Here is a 13,194-nt window from a genome sequence, read left to right as displayed (position 1 = left end):
AGCTGCAGAGACAAAAATTAAACTGTCCTCAAGGGGTTTACATAATGAAACAACAGAAGACTTAGAGGGATGAAAAAGTTCAACTATCTGAAGGGGTGGGAGAGACAGATGGGGGAAAAATGAATTGTACCCTAAGTCTTTCAGGATCTAAGCCATATGGATTCAACTGTCCTTCAATGGAAGAGCAGGGAGATAAGTGACCAAGCTGCTACTGTGAATTCTGCTTTGCAACTTTCTGGGTTAAAGGCTTATGCAAAACACATATAGACTTTACAAATTATGAACTTTTGGCAGAACAGAATGGGCAATGACTAGTTAATGAGTTACATTAAAATATTTCTGTGGAATTGAATGTCTTTACCCAGATCCTTTGTTGATTTCAGGAAACAAGTGCTATGAAATATTTTTTCTGTACTACTTTTATAAAAATCACACCCAGGAGACATCAAAGGAGTAGTATTTCCTTTCCATCCCATCTTGCCCCAATTATTCCTGTGGCAATGTAAGGATAGATGTTGTCCAAAAAGATTAAGTCCCATCACCACTATCTTTCTGTCCACTTAGGTGAGAAGAAAACTTCTCATACATATCTGACTCAACTCCCATTCAAACTTTGACATCAGTCAGAATTTACCCCTTGGAGAATCACTCAGTTCTTCCATTTTCCTTTTTGATGTTTCAGGGCAGAGATCAGGAAATATCAAACCAGGAAAGAAAAAAGAGTCAAATGAAGAGAGAATCCAAGGTAAGAAATTCTTCCCCCAACAAACAGGATCCGAATAAGTCTCCTCTTACCCTCGGGATTCACTGTGGCAAATGATTTGCTTTCACCAGGCAACAGGTGTGTCTAAAGCTCAAGTAATAATTAGGCCAAGACAACAGGAAACCTTCCCTCCCACTCACCTCCAACTCCTGGACTGTATTGACCTGTACCCACAGGCTTCTCTTGCTTCTCATTCACCGCTTCTCCTTGGGCTACTAAGTAAAGTTCTCATGTCTGTTCCTAAGGTAGATTCATGTCTCATTTATAACACCTACATCTTCATATGGTACATATAATAAGAACAGTAACAGCTGGTACTCAACGTCTGCAAAGCATTTACCTCTATTTTCTCATTGGATCCTCCCAACAGTCTGATGTGTCCTATTATTATCCCCATTTATCCCCTATTATTATTATCCCCATTTTGCTGATAAGGAAATTGAGACTCTGAGGTTCATGACTTGAGCAAGGTCCCGTAGCTGGTAAGCTTGTGAGATAAGATGAAAACCTGATTCTCTCCAGTGTCATATCCAGAATTCTAACTACTTTATTGTAATGCCCTTCTGTATAGAAATAAACTGATAGAAATAAAATGATGCTATTCCACTTACATGCACACATAAATATGCACACACAAACACAAATATACAATATTTGTATATAGAGATTTACTATGTTTTTAAGGTTATACCGACATGGAGTAACCTTGACCTCAGTTTTCTCATCTGTAAAATAAGGGAATATTTGATGACCTCTGATCCTTTCCAGTTCTGGTCTCTGATCTTATAACCTTCAACTAAACCCAATATATTGAGAGCTGAGTTCCATGTTCTTCTCCCTCTCCTTAAATCACACCCATGACCTTCCCACAAAGCTCCCTGTACTTACTTGGGGTCTAGTCTCAGAAAGAGAGGGGAAATTAGGCAATGAACTCCTTCAGCAATTTTCAGCCGCCAGCAACTGATTGATACCTGGCCAGTCTCGGCAAGGATGGGTTTACTTCTAATATAATTTAATCTTCTCCCCTCAGACCACCCTCTTCACCTGATCATTCCTAAGCACATGCATGCCCATAGTACCAGGTTCTCATAAGCTGAGGCTGCTCTGGTCCCTCTAAGAGAATTACTGAGCAAATTTAAAAGGTGTGTCATCCCACCAACACCACTGCCCAAGAAATACACCTAGGACTCCTCTTTAACACATATTCACAGCAGAAACCAGCTGATAAGAAAGACTTCATGACTGTGCTACTTCCCTCAGCTGTGAACCAGGCCAGTTTACTAGTCTGTTACATCATTCAGGTTAATCAGATGTGAGGATCTTCTGAAGACAAACGTTCAAAGGGGAAAGGTCATACAGAATCCTGGATGCCAACACAAACATAGCCACCTTTGGCCTTTCCTCACATATGTGCAGGTAAAATGCATATCCTCTTGAAGATCTGTGTGTTACTCAAGCAATTTTTTTAAAAAAAGTTTGCCGGAAGGGCTGTGATTTGAGAGAATCACCTCTAAAAAAAGAAACCAAGGTGTTCAAGGTAGCAAACAAATACAGAATTTCAGTGCTTCACATTATAGCAACAAAATCTAAAGTGCTTTGGGACCCATCCATCTAAAACTGTTTCTGAGAACTACTCAGTCCTGGACAGTTCCATTTATACCACTCCATAAATTCCCTTCCAGACCTGCCCAGAGTTGTCAAACCCTCCTCCTCTTCCTCCTCCTCTTCTTCTTCTTCCTCCTCCCATTCTCACCACACCCATCTTTTAAAACAAGGAGCATATGAGGCAATGACCAAAGATCCCATTTCAAACTACACATGTCATCCAAGATCCTATCTAGGTCTCCTAAGTAAGAGAAGCCTCTTCAGTCCTCTGGCAAGGGAGTATTATAATTCCTTGAGTGGTCCCCCACCCCCATACTCCTCACTGCTCATCATCCCAAGCCAAATAAATACACTGGGAGCCATGAGAAAGACAGTCTTCTGGGCCTTCAGCTGACCCCCAGGATGTCTGTGGAGGGAGATGCCTGATGGAATGCTTGACACCCTTCTCATCTTTGTGCCCAAACAGCACAAAGGATAATGGGCACATCTTAGCCTGCACACATTCACATTGTCATGTATACACGTGCACAGGCAGACACACACACACACACACACACACACACACACACACACACACACACACCCTCAACAGAAACAGTATTTCAACAGAACTTACAAACCACAAACATTTCTGTGCCTAATAGGTCAAAAACTATCATCTCTTCCTGAGAATCTGTTCAGAAAGACCTACCGACGGATGATTCTTCCACTGCAAAAAACCCTTGGTCATGCTTTGGAAAAGGAATTCATAATGTCACACAGCCCTGCTGCATCAATGCCACCGCCCCCGCCCCTCCCAGCTCCCAACCGAAGGATACAGATCCATCCACCAGGCTTACAATGCACTCGTCCTGCAACCTCATACTTGCAAAGCCCATAATTACCATCTGTACATTCGTCATAATACCAGTCGAGTTCATAGTAATCCGCTTCGATAAATTTCTGCATAGTCAGTATTCTCAGAACTGATTTTGCCGTGTTTCTGAGGTCAGGTGAAACGCAGCCATGCCTTTCTGCCTTTATGGTTGGCTGAGCTGAACCATAGCCCCCAAAAGCCTGAAAGCAAGCTACACATTCTCAGTGACCGACGAAAGCCAGAACGGAAAAGAAAAAAGGAAAAGAAAAAAAAATGAAGGGACTAGAAGGGGTGAGGGGGAGAAAAACCAAGGAGGCAGACTTCCAAAGCCAATGCCCTCACACTGCATGCTCACTCTCATAAAGAAGGTCTGTACAGAGCCCTCGAATGGGAGTAGACCAAATCATCCTATCAAAAGGCTGAGAAGGTGACGTCAGGGACACACACCACCACTTGGTGCTCCTAACTCAATCCTCGCCTCCCTGCTCTCCACACATCTTTCAATCAGACATGTTGCCATGGAGACTGGTCGGCTCGGCAAATGATGCAGGGATGCAGGAAATGTCTTCCATGGATGCTGAAGCTATTTACTTTGAGAGATATTTGGGTGCATGAAATGAGAAAATAGGAGTTTTCTAATAAAATAATCTAGGACAAAAGCACGCACCTTGTCTGATATATTGCCCCAGGGTACAAAGGCATCTATTCAAAGTTTCCTTGCTGTATGGGAGGTTTATTGTAATCACACATTCCAAGTCTGAAAAATAACATTTTTTAAAAATAGGGGAAGGGGAGGGAATCTTTTGACTCTTACCTGTATGAACACTAACTTTTCCTTAGCCCTTTTAGAAAAAAAAAAGCTGAGAATGTAGAGAACAGAGGGAGGAGTAGTGAGTGAGTCATCATTTTCTAAAGTTCCCTCCAAAGGAAAGGTTTACTCACAAATATCCATATTGTATGAGCCTTTTCCATGCTCCCAGGGAAACAAAACACTTGCGTGGTTTTAAGAAATACAATACACAACCAAGGAGAACTTTATAATAAAGCTAATTATTAGATTTAAATACATTCCATCTCCAATTATGGTGGCTGAAACATCATTATACATCCCCAGCTCTGGTTACTTGCTGGATCTCCAGTCCCACAATATCAACTTTGACTTCAACTCTCCATCTCATTCCACCTCCCATATATCAATCAAAACCCTGATCCTTTCTACCCCTACACAACATTTCTCACTGCCTGTCCACTCCCGGCTATCACTCTGGTTCACTTGGACTACTACAATATCTTCCTAATTGTCCTCCCTGCCTCAAGTCTCTCCCCATTCTAATTCTTCCTCCTCAAAGCAGCCAAAGTACAGGGCAGATAATGTCATACCCTTTCTCCATAAACTCTAGTAGCTCCCTGTCACCTCAAGGTTCAAATTTAAACTTTTTGTCATTAAAGTCCTGGCCCCAATATATACGCCCTTTCTCACACCCTACAATCCAGTGGACTGGACACATTTTTAATAAAGATTTGTTCATTACAGAAAGAAAGCTAAAAATCTTTCCATCGTTACCACAATGGTATAGAGATGCTCAAGAGCGCTTTGCTTCTTTGTTTTAATGAATGAGCACCAACACTAAGGTTTCACAACCAGGACCCTACAACAGAAATAAGCGATACTTACTGAGCTAAGCAAGTGCCTTCCCCAAGTGACTTAACACTCAGGCCTTTGCAGCCACGTGGCTCTCACTCTTATTTGGCCAGGCATCCAGGTCCTGCTGAGTCTCCAACCACAACAACAAAAACCTCACCACCCTCTCGGGGAGGTTTATTCAGCCCTTTGGCCTCTGCCCTTCCTGCAGAGGCTACAGAGTTGGCAACGGGTCACGGCCCATATCCAGGAAAATAAAAATACATTTGAGTTGTATCAACAGCTACAAAATCCCATTCCAAAGCAGAAAAGGGGGGGGGAATCAATTCATGACAGCACCTGCCCCCGTAAGGAGCCTATTAATGTGGCTATAAAAGTATGTCCCCCTACCCCTTTTTTCACCAGATTATTTTGAGACATGAAGCTCATGCTAAAAGCTCTGCTTCCTGGCAAGCCCTTCAGATAGGCTGTAATCTCCTTGAGGACAGGACTGTTTCTCTTTCGTCTGCATATTTTCAGCACCTAGTACAATTGCCCAGCACATAGGAGTTTAAAAAAATGCTTGTTGTATTTATTCATTCTAGACTTCTTACCTAGCAACCTGTATCTCTACACCCCTCTCTTCTAACAATCTAAAACTCAGAAATTCAATGTATGGCATTATATACACACATGTGTGTATATATACATATGTGTTATATGTATATATATACATATGTGTTACGTGTGTGCTATATAGGAGGTTTATTGTATTTCTTTCACCAGTTGCTATATATGCATATGTAAATTCATACATATATATGTATGCGTGTGTGTGTGTGTGTGTGTGTATATATAATTTTCTGATACATTTAGTGTTATTTTGTTTAGCATGAAAACTGATGAAATATAGCAACCTCCTCACCTCCTACCACCTATTCCTGAAACTATTCCTCAGGCTGCCTACCTCAATTATTTCTACCTTGGGTTATGAAATTTCCTGATGAAGAAGAATCTTTGCATTATGCCCTCTTCATTAACAGAGGTATCACTGCACCAGCAATGGCCTTAGAAGAAGCTACCGGACAAGAATTATTACTTGTCTATAAGTGAAAAGGCACTGGAGGAGCTCTTAGCTGCCTTTTTTTTTCTTCCCTCATAATATATATTCAAAAGATGACTGCTGAGCTCATAAATGTATAAATGTATAAGCATACATGCACACACATACACACACATACATAAGAATTCCTCAAAAGTCAGGTGGCTAAGTGGGCTTTTCTGCCTGGTTTTGAAGAGCTCATCACAGAAAGTTTGCAAAAATGGGAATTTGATTAAAAAGGAATAAAATGCCAATTCACTAGAGTACCATATGAAACACATGCTTCACAGGGCAAATTTTAAAATGAGGAAGGCTTCACTAGAGTGAAGATCACAGACTTCCTTAAAAGAAAAGCACCTGATAAGGGAAATAAAAAATTGAGAAGATTCAATTCCAAAAGCCAGAATTAGGGCTTTGATGTAGAAATGCCATCTCAATCCTTTAACTTGAAAATTAGACTGAGGTGGGGGCAACTAGGCCCTGGAGTCAGGAGGACCTGAGTTCAGATCTGGCCTCAGACACATAACACTCACCAGCTATGTGACTCTGGGCAAATCACTTAACCCCAATTGCCTTACAAAAAAAAAAAATTAGACTGAGGCAATGAAGATTATGGGGACATATTTCATCGAGTAGTGAAAAGTAGGCCTGAAACAAGGGAAACCTCAATTTGACTATAATAAAATCCAGAGTAAATATAGTAGACAGTAATGATGAGGATGATGGTGGTGGTGGTAATGATGATGATAAGCACTTATATAGCTCTTAATAATTTGCAAAGAGCTCCACATAAGTCAGTTCATTTGATCCTCACAATAATCCTGTGAGTAAGCACAAATTTATCATCCCCATTTTACAGATGAAGAAACCAAAGCTGACTTGTTCAGGATAACCCAGCTAAGCCAGTAAGTGTCTGAATTTGAACTCAGGTCTTCCTTACTCCAAGAATATTCTACTATACCATCTAGTAGCCTGTTCTGAGGCTATCAGCATTTACTCTAATTTTAGCATAATGGGGGGTGGGGGTGGGAAAGTACATAAGAAAGCAAAAGTCACCATCAGCTTCAAGTAGTAGTCTCAATTCCCTAGCCCCTTCTCCTCAGATCTCCCTCTTTGAATCCCAGAGCTTCCTTCAGAGCTCAGCTTGGTACCTACCACCTGCTCCATTAGGCCTTTCCTGATCTCCCCCAGCTGCTACTGCCTTTCTCCCAAATTATGTTATATGTGTTCATTTTGAGGATTTTCTACAATACTGATACATACCCATGCTGTCTTCCATGATAGAATGTAAGTTCCTTGAAGGCACCGACCTTCTCATTTTTATTTTTCTATCCCCAAGACTGAATGCAGTGGCCAACACACAATATCTGATTAACAAATATATGGTCATTCATTGATTTCCTACCAACCATACATAAAAACAGCCATACTATGCACCCACAAAAGTATCACAGGAAAATAGAGTCAGTTGGTGATCTAAAGCCCAACACTGGGCTCCACTTGCCAGTACTGAGAACTGACAAATCACCCTTAACTCTGCTGCTCAGTAAATCATCCAATATCATCCTCCCAGTGAACAGCACAGAATCTGTTGCTGTTTTTTCAATTAACGCCGCTGATTAGGCTCCTCAACTGTTCCTTAGATCAGGTATACGTTAACTCAATTAAATTCAACTCAACATTTGTTAATCATCAAACTCTATGTAGTAAATTGCATTGGCGCTAAAAGCACTAACACAATACTTGCCCTCAACAAGTTTACAAAGATATGATGTGTATAAAAATAGTATTAATATGAGATAGAGCATAGGTAAGGGCAAAAGAGAAATCCAGGGGAAAAAATGCACTAAGAATGCTCTCAGCTGGGAGATGGAAAGGTGAAAGGAAAGGAAGAGAGAAAAGGAAGGCTTTCTAGGGGACAGAGTACTTATCCGGTGAGCCTGAGAGGAAGGATTTTAATAGGAATAAATTAAGAAGAATATGGGGCAGCTAGGTGGTGCAATAGCTAAAGTGTTGAGCTTGGAACCATGAAAACTCATCTTCTGAGTTCAAATCCAGCCTCAGGTGTTTACTAGCTATGTGACCTTTGGCCAAGTCACTTAACCCTATTTGCCTCCAGCAAAATGAGCTGGAGTAAGGGCAAATGACCCTAGTGTCTCTGCCAAGAAAAATGTCTCTGCCATGACCCCAAATGGCATCGTGAAGAGTAAGTCACAACTGAACAACAGCAAATATACATTGTAAGCCGGGGAGAGCTGCATTAATGCACAGAGGTGGAAGATGATGGGACAAGATCCAGTAGTGGAACACAACAGAAATGTGAAGCATATACAGAGAAATGATGTGAAATAAGGTCAGAAAGAGAGACTGGAGCCAGCCTATGGAAGGATTTCAGTCCTAGAACGAAGAATTTGTATTTTCTCAGAAAGACTCTGAAGATATTGAGAAAGTCATGCTTCACACTGTGAAATAATAAGAAAGAATTTTGTCGCTGTGTAAAGCATGTAGGAGAGAGGGGAAAGACGGGAGGAAGAGAAATCAGTTAGAAGGCTACATGAGAGATGATGGCAATGTGAAAAGAGAGGAGCGGATAGAGGACAGAAATGGGATCTGTAGGACGTGACAATTTGGGGGGGGGGAACAAAGGGGAAGAGTCAAAGATGAATAACCCTAGGGTTTCAATTCTAGGTGTCTGAGAGGGTGGTGGTGCCATCAATAGAAATAGGCAAGTTAGGAGAAAGTGAGATGATAAATTCAGTTTTGGACATGAACAGATGGAGATGCCAGCAGCACATCCCAGGAGAGATATCCAAAAGGCAGTTAGAGATGCGGAAAAGGATTGGGGATGGAGATATAGATTTAGGGGTTCTCCTGCATGAAGGGGATAACTGAACCAATAAGAACAGATACAATTATCTAGCAAGGGAGTACAAAGAGAAGAGGTCCTAAGACAAAGCATGAAAGGACTCTAGCATGGAGTAGCAGTTGGAAGGAAGATGAGTAACTAAGGGAAGCAGAGTAGGAGCAACTAGACAAGTGGGAGGCGGTCTAGAAGAAATCAAAGCTATGAAGGCCAAGGCAGGAAAAAGCAGCTAAGAGAAAGAAGAGGTGATAAGGCATTCAATACTGCAATAGGATGAGAACTGAGAAAAGCCTACTGAATCCAGCAATCATGAGGTCATTGGTGACTTCCATTAGACTGTGAGATGCTGGAGAGTAGGAACTGTCTTTTGTTTTTCTTTGTAGCCTCGATGTTTAGCATACTTCCTGGCACATAGCAGGTGCTTAATAAATGTTTAATGACTACTCTCCAAGCCAAGGGGTTGAGAGAATACAGCCCGGGATTTGGAGTCAGGAAGCCCATAGTTTGAATCCTGCCTTACATGCTTCCTAGCTCTGTGCCCCTGAGCAAAGCATTCAACTCTGGGCCTCAGTTCCTTCATTCGTAGAGTGGAGATAACAATAGACCTGCCTCCCAAGGTTGTTGTGAGGATCAAATGAGATATCTGTAAAGTGTTTTGCAGAAAAAAAAAAAAGATGATGTGACTGATTGACCTTGGAGGGAACAGTTTCGGTAGCCTGGTAGAGGCAGAAAACAATGCAAAGGGTTGGAAGCCAGACTATAAAGGATTGAGAAGTGAATGAGTAGTGAGGAAGTGGAGGCAAGAATTGTTTCCAGAAGTCTGGTTGTGAAAGAGAGACAGGACACACGATGATGGCTTAAGACCATGGCAGGATCAAGGGGAAATCATACATGTTGAGCTAACAGGAGCTTGGAGGTTCCCTAGTCCAACCCCTTCATTTTACAAATATGGAAACTAAAGTCCACAGAAGGCAGTATGACTTCCTCTAAGATCACCCAGGAAAACAGGAGGAAGAGCTGACATTCAAGCCCGGGTCCTCCTTCATCTAATTCTGACCCTGATCCTAAACCTCCATCTCCAACTCTGACCCTAACTCTAACTCAAGTATTTCAAGGAGAGGGGTTACCTAAAGATACTTGAATGAACAACAGAATAAACTACCAAGGAAAAATAGAAAGAGATGGGATCAAGGACAAAATCAGAGGGGTTTTGGAAATGAATTAGGTCACTTCACCCACTAAGACAGGAGCAAAGAAGGGAGGGTGGGAGAAGATAGATGTTTTGATGTGAAAAACAAAGGGAAATGAAGGGACTCTGTTTTCTCTTTAAAGTTGGAGGCAAGGTCCTCTGCTGAATGACTGGCATTAGGGATTTAAGGAGAGAAGAAGTTTTGGAATAGTTATATAAGTGTGATGGAGAGTTAACCAGGGATGCAAGAATGACTGGGCAGGAGGGAATACACAGGTGAGCAACCCAGATCCAGTTAGCGCAGTTGCCTGGCTTCCTCCATCAGCATTCAGTAGCCGGGAAGTAGAAGCATATAAGGCAAACAATAGTAAGACAGGAGAGCAAGGGATTTAATGATGGAGGCTGGCACTTTGCTATACCAGTTAACTATAGGGTCAAGACCGTGAAAAGATGGAAATGGAGTAGAAGTAAGAACTAAGGAACCAGAAATCAATGAGAATGAAGAGCAAGTTTAAGAGGAGTCAGAGTGGGTGAAATATAGAGATAATCAGAAATGTTGGTGGTCACCCATTCCTAGCCAGCTCCTTCCACATTGCTGGCAGGACCAGTTGTTCACCACAAGTTTCAAGGAAAAAGTCAATTCACTCCTCAAAATGAAAAGTTCAGAGCCTTTGCCTGACACATTCCAAAGTTTAAAAAGGAAAGGAGAAAATCATCTTCCCAAATGGACATATCAGTTGAGCTTATCCAATGTAGTGGAACTCTTTGTATCTGAAGCCCAATAGAAACAAAAAAAACCTCTTTCTCATCTTCAGCTCCTAAGGCAATAGATAAGCTTAGTGTGAAATAATGTTTTACAGAAATGTTTTTCCTCTCTTGATTGACTTGAAATAATAATGAGTTTAATAAGACAGGGTGCCTTTGGGATACCTTGGATTTTTTCTTTTTAAGCACAGTCACCATCAGTCATTCTACACTGATGGCAGATGGCATGGTGTTAATGAACAGCTTGCCACCCCGTATCCTTAACTACCCTTCCCTCTCCGTCTGTTTTTTTTAAACCTGCTTTCAAGAGTGGTATAAAACCACCCCTCACTGCACATGTATGGTTCCCCTCCACTTTTCACTCCCTCCACAGATCAAAAAGGAAAAAGAAAGGTTGTGCTTTTGTACAATGGGTTCAAAAACACAGGATGAAATTCAATAAAAGTTGGACAGCCAAAATCTGCAGCATCTCTGACTGTGACTCTCATTAAAAGTAATCTGAACCTCAGGGGAAGGGGGAAAGGGAACCACAGACATCTGTGGATCTTCCTTATGTCAGCAGAACCTTCAATAGAGTAATGGTGACTGAACTAGCTATCTAGGTGCTTGTGACCTGGTGCTCACTCAGCTAATGAAGAATTGACTACAGATGAACTGGACATTCAAAGCACAGCCAGTTGTGATCCTCCAGTACCCAACCCTCCACCTAACCCACCGAAGTCTGTGCTGATTATGTGGGAGTGGGACAGATCACAGAGTGCTGAGCTGTAAATGAATGTATTTCCTGCAGCATTCCAGCTTTGCCTTAGGCAACATGCTGAAAAAGGAAAATTGCTCATCTGCAAAGTATCCTTCCATCCCACTGTGTCCCCCTTCCTATCCATTTTCCCTCTTAAGGAAGATAAATTCAGTATCATCAGAAAGAATGAACAATGAGCCCACACACAGCTAGAGCTAGAGGGGGAAATCCTTAACCAAACCAGGAACTGGGGTGATGAGGAAAGATCAAACACTCTGGATTACATGAAGTTGAGAAGCTTTTGACTGAACAAAATCAATGCAGCTAGAAAAGTGAAACGAGTATCATATCTGGAGTCAGAAGCTCTGAGTTTTAATTCTGACTCTGTGACTTAATACTTATTCAAACTTGGGCAGATTTTAATCTCTCTGGGCCTCAATTTCCTCATCTGCAAAATGAAGGATTGGAACAGATGACCTTGAAAGTCCTAAGTCTAAATCTGTAAATAAGAAGAGGGTGTTGGGAGGAAGAAACAACGAAATTGCATGAAGTATCTCTGGGAAAGAATTGATACAAGTATGTAAGAACAAAAGGCATTCTTCAATACATAAATGGTCAAAGAACATGAACAGTTTGCAAAAGAAGAACTGCAAACAATCAACAATCAGATGCCTCAATTTTCTAATAAAAGAAATGCAAATTAAAACAACTATAAGGTTTTGTATCACACCCAACCTGGCAAAGATAAAGATGAAAGGAATCCATGCTGGATAAACTATGAATAGACAGGCACACTAATAAATGCCGGGTGGAGCCGTGCCTTGATCCAACCACTGTGAAAGACAATATGGAAACAGGCAAGAAAAGTCACTGAATTGTTCATACCCTCTGACCCCAAGGGATCCCTGGGCATAAATATGCCCACTGACAAAACCCCAAGGAGGTAAAAGAAAGAAAAATTTTATACATACCAAAATACTTATAGCAATACTTCATGTGATCGCAAAAAAAACAGAAAAACAAAAAACTTAGAAACAGGGTGGGAACCCAGAGATTGTTCAATGGCTGAACAAACTGTAGCGCATGAACATGATGCAATACAACTGCATTGTTAAAAACAATTATACACATATATGTACGTGTGTATGTATAGATATATTTTTAAATGACTAATTTAGACAAACATGGGAAGATTTTGATGAACTAGTTCAGAGTAAAGTACTTCAAGAATAATATACATAATGTCTACATTAAAGTAAATTAAAATGACTCATATTTTTATTTCTCTTCCACAATAAACAAAATCCCTTAGGTTATTTATTGCCTTCCATATAGTTCTAATGGATTAACATAGTCTCTTGTCTGATTCTTTTAAGTATTTTATTTTTTTTAAAATAATGACAATTTTGGGGGCAGCTAGGTGGTACAGTAGATAGAGCACCGGCCCTGAAATCAGAAGGACATGAGTTCAAATCTGGCCTCAGACACTTACTAGCTGTGTGATCATGGGCAAGTCACTTAACCCTGATTGCCTCCAAAAAAAAAAAACCCAAAAGTAAGCAAAAAAAATAAAAATAAAGACAATTTTCTTAAAAGAAAATATTTGTGATTTCTTGACATGTCATATAGTTCAGGAAAAATGCTATTATATTTTGAACAACTTGTAATTGGCCAGCAGGGTTAACAAATAG

General features: G+C 40.9%; 1 protein-coding gene across 7 annotated transcripts in view; it reads right to left on the bottom strand.

Moving 5' to 3' along the window:
- Positions 1 to 13,194, bottom strand: part of TRAK1 (trafficking kinesin protein 1) — a 140,177-nt gene that overhangs the window by 76,431 nt on the left and 50,552 nt on the right. For 2 of the 7 annotated variants that reach the window (XM_020987372.2, XM_020987373.2), the window contains exon 1: positions 3,253 to 3,549. The exons of 4 other annotated variants lie outside the window; for them this stretch is intronic. In XM_020987372.2, the coding sequence (XP_020843031.1) occupies positions 3,253 to 3,316 (64 nt within the window). In that variant the 5' untranslated portion in view covers positions 3,317 to 3,549. Of the gene's footprint in view, positions 1 to 3,252; positions 3,551 to 13,194 lie in introns of those variants that run through there. One more of the 7 variants, XM_020987371.2, reaches the window with a different exon arrangement.

The sequence above is a fragment of the Phascolarctos cinereus genome, unplaced genomic scaffold, assembly GCF_003287225.1.
Source record: "Phascolarctos cinereus isolate Bilbo 61053 unplaced genomic scaffold, phaCin_HiC Scaffold_1;HRSCAF=81, whole genome shotgun sequence".
NCBI lineage: Eukaryota > Metazoa > Chordata > Mammalia > Diprotodontia > Phascolarctidae > Phascolarctos > Phascolarctos cinereus.
Note: the sequence above shows the minus strand (reverse complement) of the source record. Positions and strands in the feature narration are given on the sequence as shown.